This window comes from Nanorana parkeri, unplaced genomic scaffold, assembly GCF_000935625.1.
Source record: "Nanorana parkeri isolate BGI_ZX_2015 unplaced genomic scaffold, ASM93562v1 scaffold526, whole genome shotgun sequence".
Classification (NCBI taxonomy): Eukaryota; Metazoa; Chordata; class Amphibia; order Anura; family Dicroglossidae; genus Nanorana; species Nanorana parkeri.
The window spans coordinates 1,032,323-1,051,701 of record NW_017306794.1 but is presented as its reverse complement, the minus strand read 5'-3'; the positions used below and the strand labels follow the sequence as shown (position 1 = coordinate 1,051,701).

The 19,379-nt window shown below is 44.5% G+C and overlaps 1 protein-coding gene across 1 annotated transcript in view; it reads left to right on the top strand.

Moving 5' to 3' along the window:
* The window catches only part of DDX47 (DEAD-box helicase 47), a gene marked incomplete at its 5' end in the record, with an annotated part of 247,895 nt that overhangs the window by 31,330 nt on the left and 197,186 nt on the right, over positions 1-19,379 (top strand). Inside the window, one exon of the mRNA XM_018561473.1 lies at positions 18,384-18,572. Within this exon, the coding sequence (XP_018416975.1) occupies positions 18,384-18,572 (189 nt within the window). The remainder of the gene's footprint in view (positions 1-18,383; positions 18,573-19,379) is intronic.

Here is a 19,379-nt window from a genome sequence, read left to right as displayed (position 1 = left end):
CTGCACCTGAATGGGGAGCGTGCAGCTCTGCTGGGGGAGAAAATGGTAAAAGGTTAGAGGATGTTTTTAAACTAGAATCTGGGGAGAGGGATCAACTAGGATTAAGCCAGGAAATGAACTGAGATCAAATACGTCAAATAGTTGGGGGAGTGCATGTGCAAAGCTGCCGATGGAGGTGGCCTTTTAAGACTGCTCCGCAGCTCACCCAGGCAAACACCAGCGTAGCACGGAGCATCCCGCTCCCCAACATCTCCACTGACCTTAACGAATACCGGACACCCTGCAGCAGCGGAAGATGTCAGTCTCGGGCACCCGCAACCCCCAGAAGGGTAAGCAACAGCCGATTAGATGAGGCGATGGCCCGGGCCTCTGCTAAGATGGTACCGCCAGCCCGCGCTCACGTGACACAGGCCCGCAGAGCCTCGGTCTCTAGTAGCGAGATGGAGGGAGATCTGGACACACATGAGGGGAATCGCCCCCGGAGCCGCTCGCAATCTGCACTCCTGCAGCGCTTCGATGTCATGCTGCAAAAAGTGCTCCAATCCACCTCCAACCAACAGATAAGCTGCTAAAGGAAATTCGTGACATAGGGCACCACGCAGCGGCCCTGGAAGACCGGTGTGACACCATTAAGGCTGATCTAGTCGCTGACGATATTGACAATCTCCGTGAGAAACTCACAGCTCCTGTCCAAATTGGAGGACATGGAGAATAGATCCCGCAGGTCTAACTTCCGCATCCGGGGGTTCCCGAAGCATATTGTTTATCTGTTCTCCTCAACCACGGCACTCTTCCAGGAATTGGCATTGTTATTTTCAGGTCTATGACTTCTATTTGCATTGTTTCTATTCTTTCAATGTGTCAAACGTTAAAAGGAAACAATTTCTAGCCCTCCTGGTCACCACAAAGCCCCTTTCTTTCTCTTTCCCCCTTTTTTTGATATATGAAGCTCCACTTTTATCGCACCAAAGGCCCCAGTAGCAGCGGCCAGAGCCAAGGCGCCATGAGTACCAACTCTTTACTGATCTGGCCCCCACGTCCATTGCTAAACGGCTTTCCCTTCGCCCATGCCTCGAAGTGCTCACCAAACACCGCATCCAATATAAGTGGGGATTCCCTTTCCGACTGCTCTTCTCACCCTGGAAGAGACGCAAGCGAAACTGGCCAATCTGGGCCTTATGGACCCCCAAGCTGCGTCCACGGACCCAAGACACTCGTCCGCTTCCTCCTCCAAGAGGTCTCGTAGCGACTCTGACCAAAATCACTCCGGAGATTCCCGCAGCCCAGCTGTGAAAATGACCATCAAGAACTCTGCACCACGCTGAATGGACGCCACCCAACGCCATGCCCCACGAACATTTCACCCCGGACTGAGGAGAAATCCCACAGACCAATACCGACTCTTCTGGGCCTTTGATGCGACCGATGCTAGCCATGGCCCCACCACACCATCCTCTGAACTTTCCTGCTAATGCCAAGCTTCTGGCCTTTACAGACACCCTTGGCGACCGACGAAAGGACTTTGGCAGCTCAACTTTCCCAGACCATGATGCCTTGAGTGGACCTGCACCTGCACGATCTAAATTACGACCTTTTTATTTATTAGATCCATCCACGCCAATGTCATCTTCCTCCGGGAGACCCACTTCTCTAGATCATCCTGCCCCAAATACTTCTCCTCCCAATTCCCCACCATTTATATGGCTAATGACTCCCGTAAACGGAAAGGGGTCCTCATAGGCTTCCGCATGTCAGTCAACTTTGTATGTCACTCAAGAGACCCGAGATCCCCCTGGGTCACTACCTGATCCTTACCGGCCTCCTAGACGATAGCGAAATTACATTGGACACTTACTATGCCCCCAATGTGGATCAACTATGCCCCCAATGTGGATCAACTTGCCTTCTTCAGAGACCTGCTCGACAAAGTGCACACACGGTCGACGGGAACTATCATCATGTGTGGAGGTTCCAACATGGTGATGTTTTCTCACAAAGAAAAGTCTAAGCCATCTCCATCCTGCTTGCACACTGAGAACACTTTAGAGATTTATTAGCTTCCTACTCCATGGTGGACAGCTGGAGAGAAGTCAACCCACATAAAACTGACTATACACACTATTCTCACCCACACCATGTCTTCTCCAGAATAGACAACATTTTTGTTAACGCTTCGCTGACGCCTCACATACTTAATTCCAAAATCCTGCCTTTCCCCTGGTCTGACCACTCAGCCGTCACCATGATCCTCCCCACCCTGCTACCGACCTCCTGCTCCTCGGTCTGGACACTAAATGACTCCCTCTTAGTGGACCCCCTCCTCTAAAATGTTGATGGAATCCTATATAGCTGAATATATAGCCCTCAACCAGACCCCTGACATCTCCCCTGTCACTCTGTGGGAAGTGCACAAACCGGTCCTTAGGGGTCGAATTATCCATCTGTCCTCTATGCTCAAGAAAGAACGATTGCAAAAACTTGAACGTCAATTTAACACCTGCTCCCAAAAGTTCTCCCTAGACCCATTTCCGGCACATAAGACCAACCTAGAATCTGCCCGTCAGGCTCTCAATCTCCTGCTGACGGACCATGCCGCCAAGCAGCTACACCGTACCGCACATACATTTTATCTAAAAGGTAAGAAGGCAGACTCCCTTTTAGCCTCCAAACTTTAGACGTTTGGACCCCTCTTTTAAACCGATCAAGCTCCGCACTTCCACTGGAACCCACACCAGAAACCCAGTGAAAATCCTTGACGTTTTCCAACGACACCTCTCTGATTTATACTCGTCCCAAGGTCACTTCTCCACTCTTCAGGCGGACGAATTCTTTGCAGGGCTCGACCTTTCCCACCTCTCGGAGTCCCAAGTGGCCTACTTTGAGGAACCCATCACGGAAGAAGAGGTTGGTCTGGCGATAGCCACACTCTCCCGGGGCAAACGCCCGGGTCTGGATGGATTCACATTGTCATACTATGTTACTTTCAAGGACCTCCTGATCCCACTCTTAACCTCTTCCTTTAATTCCCTACGGATGGGCCGAACCCTGGGCCAGGATTCCCTTACCGCCTTGATCTGCATGATCCCCAAGCCAGCCTCAGATCACACTAACCCTTCCAACTACAGACCAATCTCTCTGCTAAATGTGGACATGAAGTTGTTCGCTAAAGTCCTGGCCAACCGCCTTAACAGAGTGATAGGCCAGATAATTTCGAATGACCAAGTAGGCTTTATCCCCACTAGGCAGGCTAGTGATAACATTCGGAGAATCACTCTCTTGTCCCATATAGCAACCACCAAGAAAATCCCCTCCATGCTTCTCTCCCTCGATATTAGGAAGGCGTTTGACAGTGTATCCTGGCCCTACCTGTTTCATACCCTGCGACAATGGGGCTTCGGAAACGTCTTCCTAACCTGGGTCTCCTCTCTTTATAATAGTCCCACCGCCCGCGTTAAATACTCTGGTTTCACCTCTCAATCCTTTTCGATCCTTAATGGCACCAGACAGGGCTGCCCACTATCGCCCCTCCTCCTCGCCCTAGTGATAGACCATCTGGCACAAAAACTGCGTAAATCCCCCGTTATTACCTGGATCGACTATGAGGGTACGTCTCATAAGATCTGTTTGTTTGCGGATGACGCCTTGCTCTTTATAACTAATCCAGTTTGTTACCCTACCCAATCTGACGGCTATACTGTCAGATTTTTGAAAATATCTCAGGTTTGGGTATTAACCAATCTAAGTCAAAGGCCCTTAATATTTCACAACCCATGCCACTAGTTGAATCCCTACGTAGTACCTATCCCTACTCCTGTAACACTGACCACCTTTCCTACTTGGGCATCAAGCTGACAAATTCATATCGTGCCTTCTATAACTCAAACTACCCCGAGATGGTGGCCAAACTATCGCGCATGCTGAAAACATGGTCCCAATACCAACTCTCCTGGCTAGGCAGGGTGGCCGCAGTCAAAATGATATTAGCGAAGATCCTTTATTTAGAGTCCTGCCAGTCCAATCCCTAGTCCTAGTCTGAAAAAACTGCAATCACAAATATTTGCCTTTTTTATATGGGGAGACAGGAAACCCAGAGTACCCAGGTGCACACCATCTCCCGAAACTCCAAGGGGGACTAGCGGTTCCACACTTAAACAAACAAGTATTACCTGGCGGCACAAATTGGACAACTAGCTAAGTACCATTCGGACTTCGAGACCCCGCCTTTGGGAGTCTTTGGAGACTATGCTAGTGCGCCCTATGTCAGCTGCTAACCTTCTATGGCTAACCCCAAAACAGAGACCAATAATATCCAACCCGATTTATGTCCCACTCCCTACGACTTTGGGACTCTGTTAAAACCTCTCGTGGCCTTCTCTCCCCTACCTTGCCTCATGTCCTTTCTGGCGAACCCCCTCTTCACCCCTGCCTTGCACCCTCCAGTACGATTCTCTGCGTGGTCAGAACGCAACATTACCACCCTCTGACAACTAAGTACCGATGCAGGAATTAAATCCTTCCCATACCTCCAAGAGCATACACAACTCCCAAGTAGGGAAATCTTCAGGTACCTCGAGATCAAACCATTTTGTTACTGCTTTCACACCAAAGCAACCCAATCCCATACAGCTCTCTCCATTTGAGAGAGTTTGCCACACCAACCCACACACGCCGGGACTCATTTCACTCCTCTACACTGCACTGATCTCCCCCACAGATACGCCTCCTCACTCCCTATGTTCTCCAATGGGAAAAGGACCTAGAGTCCCCCTATGATGACATCTGGCAACAATCTTGGGCAAATACCAAGTCCAGCTCACGCGGTGCAAGCATGTTGGAATGTTAGAAATTAACTACAAGGTCCTCATGCGTTGGTACATGGTACCTGCCAGAGTGGCTATCTATAACCCTGATTGCTCCCCTAACTGCTTTCGTGGCTGTCCGGAACCAGGCACTTTTTGCCACATTTGGTGGAGCTGCCCTCAAGCCTCGTCCTTTTGGGATGTGTTCGCCCTCCTATCGTCGCTGTTCTCCGAACCCCTCACCAAAGACCCATATCTCGCATTGCTTAACTGTAAGCCTGAAGGCCTCCTCCGTAAACAATTTAATCTATCCATGCATATATGTACCACTTGCAAAGAGGGAAATTGCTAAAAATTGGCTCACAAAGCCCCTCAGTATCCACAGTGTAACTAACCACATCAACTGGGTTATGTCACAGGAAAAAGGAACAGCTCAACTCAATGACCATATGAGCAAATTTGAAAATACTTGGTCTCCCTGGATTGATAAGTACTTTGCCTCAACTACCTCGCGCCGACTCTGTGTTTTTATATAATTGACCTTCAATACCCTCCTACACATCACACCTACATGCAACCGAAAACTACACTCACTCATCCTTCTCCCCTCCTGCCTGTCTTCCACTATCCCCCTCCCCCCTGTTGTCTTGTCTGTTAGTCATGTCAGGTGTCGCATATTGACAGGCTCGGATACCCATAATGGGGGCAACTACTGGGTACATCCCAATCAGAGTGCATTCCATCTCTCTACACGCTCGTGCGCTGCCAGCACCTTTTGGGAGTAGAGCCTTGAGCTCCATTTATCGAGCGCACGTCATAGCGCATAATGGTGGAGCCTTCTCCACACTCACCATAGTAGATGTATGCTGTGCGCCAGAGCCCCGCTGTTGGAATGTATACCTGAAATGTAAACATTATTCTACCCGTCAATAACATACATGTATCACCTGACGTTTGTCAACCTATTGTACTAATATGTTATCTATAGCTGAGCGGCATTTCCGCTTTTTCTTATGTCTCTGAAACGAGTGCCCAACAGTTTTGTACCTTTCAGAAAATGACGCTGAATGTATAAATATATATGTGAAGATATCTTCTATATTTGTAAACCAATAAAAAAACTTTATTTGGAAAAGCAAATAGTTGAGGTGAACAGCAAACAGGGAATCGATAGTATCGGAATCAATTGCACAAAGTTTTGATGCAAGAAATAGCAGCCAGATTGTGAGCAACAAGAAAATTGACAGCACTACTGAAAATTGAAATGCATGTTTGCAAATGTTAGAAATTTGCCAAACAAAATGGAACAATTGGAACTTTTTCCCACAAGATCAGACTCGGAGGAGTCGGATCTTGTGGGAATATAAGAAACCTGGCTGGATGGGTCACAATTACTGGGCTGCAAATATCAGGGCTGCTTCATTATTTCAAAGGGATGGGGAAGGAAGAAGAGGGGAAGGAGTATGCCTGTAAGTCAGGAATGATTTGCTAATGAATGTGTGTTACGACATTGCTCATGAGATTGGGAATAATGCTGAATCTTTTTAGATACTAGGGGTCCTAGTATCACCTTAACACTCTAAATATGCTATTGAAGTGTAGATAACACAAGAAGCCTATTGCTGAACTTCAGGAGCCCAGCAATCTCGGGGACCAGAAGTGATGCAATACGTGTTGCTCCCCGTCCCATAGAATGCTTCTACTGTAAAGCTAGCCGCCGGCTCTACAAGTATGAACAAAAAGCTTAGAGCTGTCGGGACTCTTGTTTTTAACCCCTTGAGGATTCATGACTGGATTATCCTGTCATAGGTCGTGAAGGGGTTAAGATGTTTTCTAGCAAAAAAGTCCAGATTTTATTGTTAAAATATTAAGAAATTGCTCCATACAGGAAGCTGTTAATAAGCTGAGATACCTGCTATGTGACGCAAAGCGGGACCAAATCTTCCTGAACATATTCACTGAGGACAAGTAGGATTGGTTTAAGGAAATTTTGTATTAAGTAAAATTCTCAAATGCATTCAATTTACCAACGAATTCAAAACATTAAAAGTTTAACTAGGGTGATTAACTAGTAAAGTAAAGCAGTATATAAGAGAAAAGGATATGGCCTTTAAAAATATAAGTCAAGGGGTCACGATTGGCTTTCAAAAACTACAAGGAATGCAGCAAAAGAGCAATCAGGGCAGCAAAAATAGAGTATGAATAACGCATAGCAACCGAAAGCAAAAGGACAGAACATGTAGGCCCCATAACGGATGAAAAGGTGGAAGTTGGCTACCAGCGACATGGGCAAAGTGGATGTGTTTAAAATAAAAAATAACATTAAACTCTCAATCAAGACCTACATAGGCTGGCACCATCCTTAACTGATGTGCGTCTGAGACCCCCCACAATTTACGATCTGAAGAATGTTTTTATACTAACAATCCTAACTTCTCTGTGAAAGTCTCTGTCCAAGAAGAAGAATGAACTTGTATTCACCTTCGATACAATACAAAATGGCTACCAGTATGCCCATATACAAATCTGTAAACATGTTTAGGCCTATGAAATTGATTTCCTTTTTGCCCAATAGTTCTGACAATTATTGCCTGCTTATTTGTTTAGACTTTAATGCAGTATAATTAATTCTAAGTACAGGTATTCCTCACTTAACGACCGAGTTCCGTTCCTACGACCAGGTCGTTAAACGGATTGGTCGTTAAGTGAGGAACTCTATACAGTACTGTACTGCATTAGTACAGTACTGTATAGCGTTGCCGATGTACAGTAACGAACAGTGTACTGTACATCAGGCAATGAAAATACTTACCAGGACCCGAAATGAAGATCGGAGGACACCACTTCCGCCGGCGACACGGCGCACTGACGCTGACGCGCAAGGTCGGAGGTCGATCGGCGCTCCGTCGTAAGTGCGAGTGGTCGCAAAACAGGTAAGTCGGTAAGTGAGGAACATCTGTAAATGTAAATCTCCCCTACTACTATTCAGAAGAGAAGAACTCTAAGGCCCCTTCTTCAAACTTTAACTAAACATACTATTAAATATAGATGGGCCTTTCCATTACGGGTACACTTCTACTTTGAGAATGGGTCATACTCCTTCTCAACATTGTCAGAGGGAGAAAGGTTGCTCACACATCTGGGCCTTCAGGGGACGGAGATCATACAGCCAGGCAAGGCTTCCTCACAAGTTGGAGGGAGGGGAGGAAGTAAGGCTGCCCCTCTAACATCACTTTGGGACCGACCACATCCACGGCCTTCGGCCCAGAAGACCCAGATGTGAAGAGAACCTAAAGGGGGGGGGGAGAATGATTGGTACTGATAAATTATGAATCCTCCTGATGGCCAAACGGAGGTGCATTATTACTCTACAATAGAACAAAAATTGATTTAAGGCTGTATACCCATGGCTTGTAAACATTGGGCACCACTCCTAAAGGAGGGGATATGGAGTGGGAGGCCCTATATGTGGGAAGACCTAGTTGAGTGGGCCCAATTGTAGCGCAAAAGGGCCAGACTAGCTGGCAAATAAGTGAGGTTTGGTATCCACCGGTAATCACGATGGGATTTTAAAGGCACATTATTGGGCTGAGGGGTAGAACATGGGATTTTTTCTTTTTTTTAAGTGTTTGAGTAATGGGGCCTGCCCTGCGGTGGGCGCCTTTTATGGGGGGGTAATTAGTAATCACTGTATCGGGGGAGGGTTTTATACACTTACACTAGAGGGGATAGAGTATGAAGTTGAAGCAAAATGGTATGGACAAATAAGGGGGGGTCTACTAGGTGATACACAATCATTTTTACATCTGGGAGTGTACGAGGATCAATAATTAGTTGTAAAAAGAAGGTAAGGGAGGACACTTTTTGGAATTAAGTTCACTAGATATTATAATGATAATAGTTAATTAATCAATTATTTTTCAAACCCATTCGCACAAGAATTCAGGGGCAGCAACACTGTAGAAAGCATTAACTAAGGGAAGTGGGCACAGGGAGGGAAGGGTCACAGTGGTTCGGGTCTATTACCGGTTGGATACCGATAAACAACTCACTATCACGGATTCTATATTGAACTGGGTCTTGAGAAGGCTAGAGCATGACGAGTATACGAGTAGGGATTACATACCAATCTAGAAATATAAACCCCCGATAGAGATGTTCAATAGTAGAGATCAGGAAACAGTTGAATCTGGGATATATGTACAAGCAATTGAATGTTGTCCAGATAAAGCTCATTAGGATGGTAACAGTACTGTTAAAACTAGTTATCTTTAACAGTCACAAGTATGAATTTCAGATAAGGTAGTGCAGAAAGAAAAAATGGCTGCCTATTCTACTTCAAATATGGATCCCTTTGTTATGTATTTCTTCTACTTTATCTTTTTTTGATTGACGGATGCCATTTAGCTTGATGTTGCACAGCTGGGGAGAGGTAGGCCTGCCGACGGCAGTCGTGCGCCCTCACTTGACTCGATCCTTGGGGATTTCCCTGGCTCGAGCCAAGTTAGCTGCCCCTATGGGGCAGCTCTTAAATTGGAGCATGTCAGGGTGCTTAGGTGCCCTGGATGCTGTTTTTTCGTGTTATGTTCTATGTTGTAGGTATGTTATGTTTTATGTTGTAGGTGTGGTTATTGGGAATATGTCAATGTGGCAATGTGTTTGATTTGTGGTTATTTTTTATCTGGTCAGGGGTGGGAGGGTCGCCTAAGCACGGCGAAGCTATCACAGAAGTTCTACGAGTAATGGTAACTTGGGGCACTCATCGAACTTGGATAGAAAAAGCGTACTGGTTGGAAGATCTAACTAGGCTGACAGAGAAAGCTGAACATTATGTCTTCAGGTGAATCTCGTATTCGTATAGCAACACATAACGTTCAAGGCCTGAAAGCGCCAGTGAAAAGGCGAGTGGCTTTTAATCGCTACCATTCCCAAAAAATAGATGTGCTTCTCCAAGAAACGCATTTCCCTCATAGTTATAATCCATCCTTTATACACAAGTATTATACTCAATACTATTTAGCGAATGCGGCAGATAAGTCAAAAGGGGTAGCCATTCTATTTGCAAAACACATCAACTTTCTCGTACAGTTAGAAATCAAAGACCCCGAAGGACGTTACATATTGTTGAAGGGCACCATTGGGGATCAGTTGTTTACGTTTATTTCCTACTATGCCCCAAACACAGCGCAAATTGCATTCTTCACCCACGTTTTCGCCACTCTCTTCCCTCGTATAGAGGTAGTGGCTGGAGATTCCAATTTGGCCTTGGACCTTAGTATCGATAAATCACACCCTCATGGTACTGGATTGAAATACCCACCCAAACGTGGATTGAAATTGGTAAAGCTCCTTCAAGCGCACCACCTTGTGGACGCGTGGCGAGAGTGTAACCCCTCTAAGAGGGACTACACCCACTTTCCCCACGCTCACTCTACATATGCCCGTATAGACCATATATTTGTTCCTCCTCGAATGTTGGTGGGTATCAGATCTGTTCAAATTAGAGAGACCAGTTGGTCGGATCACGCTATGGTCGTGATGACCTCTTCCCTGGCCTACCCCACCCGTGGATTATATAATTGGAGACTGAATGAGGCATCTCTTAGTGACCCGAAGGTGGTGGCGGAGGTGGAAACCCTGCTGACGGTATATTTTCGTATCAACACCCCTTCAGTGTCCTCGTCCATTACCAACTGGGAGGCACACAAGGCCACCTTGAGATGGCACTTTATCTCCATTGCGACGCGTGAGAAACGCCAGCGTACCTCCCATATCTCCAAATTAGAGGAGGAACTAAGGGCTTTGACGACTGCACATAAACACAACCCTACAAAGGCCCTTAGGGATAATATAGATCAGACCCGGTTGGCTTTGAACTTGGCACTCACGACGGTGGCAGAACGAAATCTCCGCTGGGCTCAGCAGAGATTCTATTCGCACAGAGATTAGGTTGGGCACCTTTTGGCTGTGAGGCTAACTCCTAGGCCTTGGAGCCATAGGATTCCTAGGTTAAGATGTGCGAATGGAAGTTATTCGCAGAATCCTAAGGTGGTGGTTCAGGAGTTTGAATCCTTCTACACTTAGCTATACACCAATACCCATGATATACCTAAATCATCAATACAGCAATGGATACGAACTTTGCCAATTCCTAGTCTGGAGGCGGAACATATAGCTTTATTGGAAGAACCAGTTACGCAAGTAGAAATTAAGCAAGCTTTTAAACAGACAAAACATATTCAGCCCCAGGACCAGATGGCTACTCGGCTGGCTACTATAAAAAATTTGAAGAAATACTTCTCCCCCATCTTGAATCCTTTTTTTTGGCTATCGGTAAGGCTGAGCCTATGAGTTTGCATACGAATGAGGCATTTTTAAGCTTAATTCCTAAACCCAATAAAGATCATGGGGAAATGGCTAATTACAGACCTATATCTTTTAAACAGCCGTATATGTTGGCTTGGGAACAGGACTTGGGTGAGGTGGCTTCGGAAGAGGGATGGAAACGTCGATCAAGGGTGACAACCCGAGGCCTACTTAATGTCTCACTCTCGGAAGCTAATTTTAAAGTATTCTCCAGGTGGTACCTAGTGCCCTTTTAGACTTACCCGGTAACATCGCCCTTATGTTTTCGGGGATGTGCGCTTGAGGGCACTATGTACCATGTATGGTGGACATGTCCGCGTATCTGACACTTCTGGGGAGGGGTTTTTAACTTAATCTTCCGGGTTGTGGGCATAAGGGTCCCCGGAGACCCTAGGCTGGCCCTGCTTAATGATACTATCCCTGAAACTCCTAAACACTCTAGAAGATTGATAAGTTTTCATATTTCTGGCAGCTAAAGTTACAATCGCTAAAACATGGAAGACACCCAGGGTGCCTCTGAGCCAGGTTAGGACTAAGTTGTCTTGGATTATGACTCATGAAAAATTGGCGAGTAGACTCCAAGACAAAATGGAACAGTTTGAACTTACCTGGGCACCTTGGGTGGCATATGTAAATCCTGTAGGAGTATGAGAGGAAGGGAGCGAGGACGGGCCCTAGCCCACCCCGACCAGAAAATTTCAATATGTTCAAAATTAAAACCTACTGTAACAGTTGTTGTGTAGCCACATTGTTTTTTTGATTATGTATTTGTCTTGTAAGGCAGTCTCAGGTTGACAGACTGATGTATGATACACTATAATAGGGATTACCTAGCAATCTGGTCTCGATTGTTCTTATATAATCTCCTGGTAAGATAAAGGGATGGCCGATAATTTCCTTGGTTTTTAACCATCGGTTGAGTAACTGTTACACCTCAAGATAACGAGATGTGACGTAGGTATATTTACAGGGGGGAAAATAGGAATAGTTCCTTCAATGCCGGAGTTTGGAGCGGGAAGCTGGGCAGGGGGCCAGCTTTAGCCGAAATAAAAAACGTTAAGCGTATGTTATCAATCGAGACCAGATACTATTCAATGTATAATCAATAGAGATGGATTAATAAGGTATCCCGCTTAGATGAAGACTGTCTTTTTGTTTTATGTTTTGTTACATTGTTTTATGATGTAGATGCTTACTGTATATGTTTCGATGAAAATAATAAAAAAACTTTTGAACTAAGTAAATGTAAATCACTTACCGGAACGGTGTACAATTTTAAGTCCGTTTTCAACCAAACATGTGCTTTGCCCAAGACGGGCAAAAGGACTAGTTTACCTTTTAATGTAGCTTCATCAGCATCATATTCTCACTCCCCTCCCCACTTTATTTAGCTTCCATAAGAAAATAAATATGCAGTATTTTCACGCTCTCTCCCCTTTCTTTCATGTAATAGTGCTGGTACTTGGTGAGTGGCTGCTTAGGAACCCAGTGTTGTCACATGACGACATGGAGAGAATCCTTACATAGTTGGATAGTATTTGAGGCTGAATAAAGACACAGGTCCATAGAGTTCAACCTTTTGTGAGCGTGTGTATATGAGTCTCTGTGTTTCAGTCTTTAAGAGTACCCCTGTATGTTATGGTCTCTGAGGAAGGTATCTACATGATGCCACTGCTTGTGAAAGAGTTGCACAATTTTACTCCTGTGACAGTCTCATTTTCACAGGTCGGCTAGAACTATGAGGTGAGTGGAAATCACTCATCTCATAGTTCTCCTTTAACTGAAAAGAAGCCCCTTCACCCCATGTGGTTAAATGCTTGCCATCAATTTTAGGTGGTGACCTCTAGTCTTTAGGAAGTTTACAGCAAATGGTTTTTATTGCTGATATTGCAATTGCCAGTGAACATTTTGTACATTAAAATTTAGGGATGCACATATACCAATATCTGTGTTTGATACTGGGCATTTTAAGTACTCGTGAAAATGCCCTTACACCAAGCATCGATACCAGCGTTTTAAATTTTTAAACGCAAGTTGGCTCTGTAAACAGCCACCATGGTTCACAAGAAGGCTGCTGAGGTCCCCAGCCAGCAGAGGACATTGGCAGCCTTTCTGGTAACCTCTGCGCCACTTTACAGTGGCCGCTACACATCTCTTTCCTAAAACGCCGCCGCCCACAAGACCTCCAGACCACTGGTGGGGTCTCACCAGAGATCTCACAGAGATCCTCCTCTGGCACCCCAACAGCACAGAATATGTAGCTTTATATTATTCTGCATTGATGTAAAATGCATTGCTGGGATTTTAACTCCTTAAACGTTTGAACTGAAGATGGAACTGTAAACCGACATCACCGTTCACAGGAAGGCTGCCGAGGTCCCCAGAAAGCGAGGGACTTTGCCCGCCTTCCTTTGAACTAGGGCTGCAGCTAACGATTATTTTCATAATCGATTAGTTAGCCGATTTTATTAAGTTCGATTAATCGGATTTAAAAAAAAAGGCTCCAGTGATGGACTACTAGTTTCTATTGAGATTGTAGTCCATCATGGGAGCAAGCTTGGCACGGTGGAAGTAAAAAAAAAAAACAAATGTGGTGTGCAATATAGTACATTATACAGAGGCGCAGTGCAGAATACCAGCAGCTATAGAGAAATGTAGCAATAGTAAATTTTACTATAATGTACTATTGCTGGGATTTGTAGTCCTCTGTAGCTGGGGTTGTTCTGCATTGCGCTGTATATAATGTATTATTGCAGGGATTTGTAGTCCTCTGTAGCTGCTGGTATTCCGCATTTCGCCATATAATCATTATACAGCGCACTGCAGAATACCACCAGCTATAGAGGACTACAAATCCCAGCAATAATACATTATATACAACGCAATGCAGAATACCAGCAGCTATAGAGAAATGTAGCAATAGTAAATTTTACTATAATGTACTATTGCTAGGATTTGTAGTCCTCTGTAGCTGCTGGTATTCTGCATTGCGTTGTATATAATGTATTATTGCTGGCATTTTAGCCGACGATAGAAAACGCTGACAACGTTTTCCATCGGCGATTTTAATCGACTTAATCTAATTGTTGCAGCTCTACAGAATACCAATGTATAATACACCGGCACACTGCTGAACATTAGCAGCTATAGAGGAACAACAAATCCCAGCAATAATACATTATACAGGGTTTTTAATATATTATTGCTGGGATTTGGTGTTCCTCTATAGCTGCTAATGTTCTGCAGTGTGCCGCTTAAAAAAAAAAACGCACAGGAAACATTAAAAAGCTGTCGGCCGGCAGCGGCGAATCGGGCAGCTCACCGGAAGGAGAGGGCCAGACGCATGTCCTCAGTGTGGGCGTGAGCGGGTATACCGGCGTAGGCGCCAGTGGATTAACCCATGTGGCGTGAGCGGCGAGCTGGAAATTTGAATTTTATCCTGACGAATCGACGATGGAAAACGTTGACAACGTTTTCCATCGTCGATTTTTAATTGAATAATTGTTGCAGCTCTAATTTGAACCCTGATGTCTGTTTACATCGACTGCCGCACGCACATCGTCTCCTTCCTGAAACCATGTTGCCCGCAAGACCCTCAGAGCATTGGTGAGACTCTGCACAGCCCACCGCAGGAGTTATTAGCCCGGCACCCCAGAGCAGCACAGTGTATGTAGCTTCATATTAATTTGCCTTGATGTATATTGCATTCCTAGGATTTGTCTTCCTCTATAGCCGGTTACCTTTCGGGATTGCTTTATGATGTATTGCTGGGATTTGTAGTCCTCTATAGCTGGTGGTATTTTGCATTGCTGTATAATGTATTGCTGAGATTTGTAGTCCCTCTACGGCTTGGAGTCAGTGGCAGAACTACCAGGGGGGCTAATTTTGTGACCGTGCCCTGGCATCTCACTACTGTCCTAAAATCATTTGTCTGTATTGTTTTAGAAACCTGTCACATGACACTGGAAAAAAGTATTGGTAATTAGTTTTGGCGAGTACTTGAGGAAAAGTATTTGTATTTGGTCGGGAAAAAATGATTGGCGCATCCCTAATCAAAAGCATGTCCCTTTTTAATCTCACTTCTAGAGTGAACAAGTTTAAATTTAGCAACCTTGTCTTACAGCATTGGTCCTCCAACCCCTTAATTTCTTTGCTCTCCTCTGGACTATCTCCAGTTCAAGGGCATCCTTTATATGGATTGGTGACTAAAATACAACTGCATAGTCAAGATGAGGCCAAATCCGTTATCTGTAAATCGTCAAAATGATTGCTTTATCTCTAGAGTGTACAGTTACTTTTTAATGTATGACAGTACTCTGGCAGCTTTGTTTGCTGCAGCCTAGCATTGCATGCTTTTGTTTAATCTGCAGTCCACTATGACGCCCAAATATTTTTCCACTTCTGACTTCCCTAATGGAGTTCCCATTAATGTGTATTCTGTGTATCTGTTTTCATCCACAAAATGCACTACTTTTACATTTTTCAATATTCAACCTCATCTGCCACATAGTTTCATACTCCCCTAGTTTATCCAAGTCTAAGTTAGTGAATATTACCCTCCCAATTTTAGCATCATCTACAAACACAAACCATAGTTAACACCTCCCCCAATATAATTTATAAACAGGTTAAACATTATTGGACCTGGCACAGAACCGTGGGACACCACACTCTCTCTACCTTAGAAGTATTTGAAAAAGCAATTTTTTTTTTTTTAATATATAAACAATACTAGGGCTACAACTAACAATGATTTGTATAATCGATTAGTTGGCTGATTTTTAATTACATCGAATAAAAAAAAATACCATCTTTTGTTTAAAAATAGAATACACAAATGGAATGTTACAAACCCATAATGTTTACTACAGAATAAAACCGTGTTTAGAGTTAGCCATGAATATTGGCCCAAGAATTATTGCTCTCACTCTGTGGAGCACGCGGCGATACCTGATGTGTAGTAGGGCTGCAGCTAACGATTATTTTCATAGATCGATTAGTTAGCCGATTATTAAGTTCGATTAATCGGATAAAAAAAAAAGGGCTCCAGTGATGGACTACTAGTTTCTATTGAGATTGTAGTCCATCACGGGAGCAAGCTTGGCGCGGTGGAAGTATGGTATGGTGTGGAGTGGTGTGCAATATAGTACATTATACAGCGGCACAGTTGCGTCCTGTGGGCACGGCGGGAGCAGCGTGCGGTGGGCGTGGCTTATATCCGGCGGGCGCAGCCGGACGGAAACAGCGTGCGACGTGTGCTTCAGGCCGCGTTTGGAGCCCCGAACAGGGAAATCAATCGATAGCTGACGATCGAAAACGTTGGCAACGTTTTCAATCGTCGATTTTAATCGACTAAATCGATTAACTGTTGCAGCTCTAATGTGTAGCGCTATCGTCGGTTTTTTTTGTACCTGACTTGGGTTTCGTTAGTATGCGCAGAGGGATTATTTTTAATGTTGTTGTTATTATTATTATTTTTTCCATTGCTATCACATTGGGGGGCTCTCAAGTCCCCTATGTGATAGCACATGAGGCAGCTGAATGTAAAACACAGCAATCAATGGCTGTGTGCAATAGCCAGCCTGCTATTGACTTTTTTTTTTTTTTTAATTGCAATAGCAGGGTGGCTATTGCACCCGCTTGCTGTCAATCAACAGAGGGAACTGAAGGACAAAGTGGTCCTTCATTTCTTATCTGCTGATTGACAGCAGGCAGTGGGCAGGTGCAATAGCCAGCCAGCTATTGCAATTTAAAATAGCCAATAGCAATTGCTATTTCTCGCAGCAGCTGGATGGGAGACTTGATGCTGACTTTCTACCACCCTGCAGAAGAGAGGGCACGGGGGAGCAGCAGAGGTGCAAGAACATGGGCATCAGCAGAGGAACAGGGGCAGCAGTGGGGGAATGCAGAGGCACAGCGATCTCTCCTTCCCGCTGGTGCCGGGGAGAGCAGCAGGGATTGAAAAGGACACCGACCGCTGGAGCTTGCACCAGTGAGGAAAAGAACTGGGAGTGGCGGCGGTGGCTGCTGATTCAACTAATCAAAACAACTAATCGATAATGAGAATCATTGACAGTGATTCTCATTTATTGATTGTCATCGATTTAAGTGATTAGTTGTTGCAACCCTAACATACTCCTGGACAACTGTAGCCAGTTCTCTATCCATGTGCTCACCATTTTATCTACCCCATAGATTGCAGCTTGTGTATTAAGTGTTTATGTGGTACAGTGTCAAATGCTTTTTGCAAAATCAATGTGCACTACGTCCAACGCCCTTTCTCCATCTAGCTTTCTACTTACCCCCTCATAGACTGTTCATAGGTTGGTCTGACAAGAACGGGTCTTCATAAATCCATCCTGATAGTCCCTTATCCCATTGCTACAAACAAAATCCATTAAATAGTCTTATAATTTTCTTAAACAATTGGCATACTATTGTAGATGTTAAACTCACTGGTCTGTAGTTCTCTGGTTGGCATCTTGAACCTTTTTTGAATATTGGTAGTAAAAGAACTCTCTAAGCTCGAAAGTAGCTATTTGAACCTTCATGGGGCCTCCTCTTATTGCTGCTGGTGGCTGAACTGACAGGGAAGTTATGGGTAAGTATTCTATGTGTAGCAGGTGGATGGATATCGGAGTATCCTGTTACTTTACCCTGCATGGCCAAAGCACAGATTCGTATGCACATGGGCGCATAAGGCTGTACAATGTAAATTGTGGGTGTATTTACACATACAAGATGCAGAGTAAATCCACATACAGCCTACCTCGTGTCGCCTATGGGAAATTTTGGGTATTGTAGTTCACGGGTGCACACAAATTTTATTCTTGGCGTGTTGGCTATCTATCATGGTTTTTTGTTTGCCAAAGAAATGTAGCATAATACAATTTGGCCTAAATATATGAAGATGTTTCATGATGCAATGTAGGGGAAACATAATTTTTTTTACATGTTTTGGTATTTTTTTCTTTATATAGTAAAAAAAAACTAAATTAAATATCACCACAAAGTTCTATCTGTCTCAAAAAAATTATATACAATTTTGTTACAGTATTGTATGATAGAATAAATGTCAAAGTACCTCAGTGGTGAAAAGGTAATGTTTGTTTGTGATTCCTGTGACAAGAGCTATATCCTGCATACATGTGAGTATTAAAAATTACATCTTGACCAATTTCAGATTAATATGGTGCTTTCTATTTTACTTCATCACAGGTCGTGACATCATTGGTTTGGCTGAAACGGGCTCTGGAAAGACGGGTGCCTTTGCATTACCTGTACTTCAAACATTGCTGGAAGGTCCACAGAGGCTCTATGCTTTGGTTCTTACGCCCACTAGGGAACTGGCTTTTCAGATTTCTGAACAGTTTGAAGCTCTTGGTTCTTCAATTGGTGTAAAATGTGGTATGCTGATTTAAATATTTATCGTACTTGCATGGATAGTTTTGATATACACTCAAATAGAAGTTAATAGTTGTGTTTTCTCTTTTGTTCATTGAAGGACAGGGTGGAGATCTTAAATCTCATACTGATGGGTTATCTAGCACCACCTTCAGGAGTAGCTGTAGATATTTGCCGCCCCTTGTGATGAAAGATGGGTGATGAAGCGACCGCAGATAGGGCCGCACTTAACAATGAAATGTCACCAGCACACCAGTGGATAGTGTTAAAAAAAAAGCGGCTTTTATTCATGCTAATTTGTCAAATCAAAAATTGCAACGTTTCGGGGCCTCGTAGGGTCCCCTTCAACAGGCTTAACATGACAGTTAAGTTACTCAAAACCATATATACCAACTCAAACAGTTTAGCCCAATCAGAATAGCCAGAGTGGACAGGTCACACGCCTCTGATATTATTAAGATGTCACATTACCGTCAGAACATTGGAAAGTTATGTTTAAAGTGTACGTAACTTTCGTCAGGATGCTGCACAAGGTCGTCTTGGTGTACATTGTCACTTAGGGGTCTATTCACGTAGCTGCCGAAGGATCTAGACGTAGCTTCGGCCGATCCTTCGGCCCCAGGACCCCTTCGGTTCAGTAGAACCAAAGGGGTGCTGTACGGGCTATTCACTATAGCCCATACAGCTCCCGAACGTGGCCGAGCGGCTTGGTCGAGTCGAACGCATATGCATCGGCTCAGCTGAGCCGTGCTGAAAGCCGAAGCTGGCCGAGCGGCCGGCCATTGGCTGGCCGACAGCCTGCTTCTGACA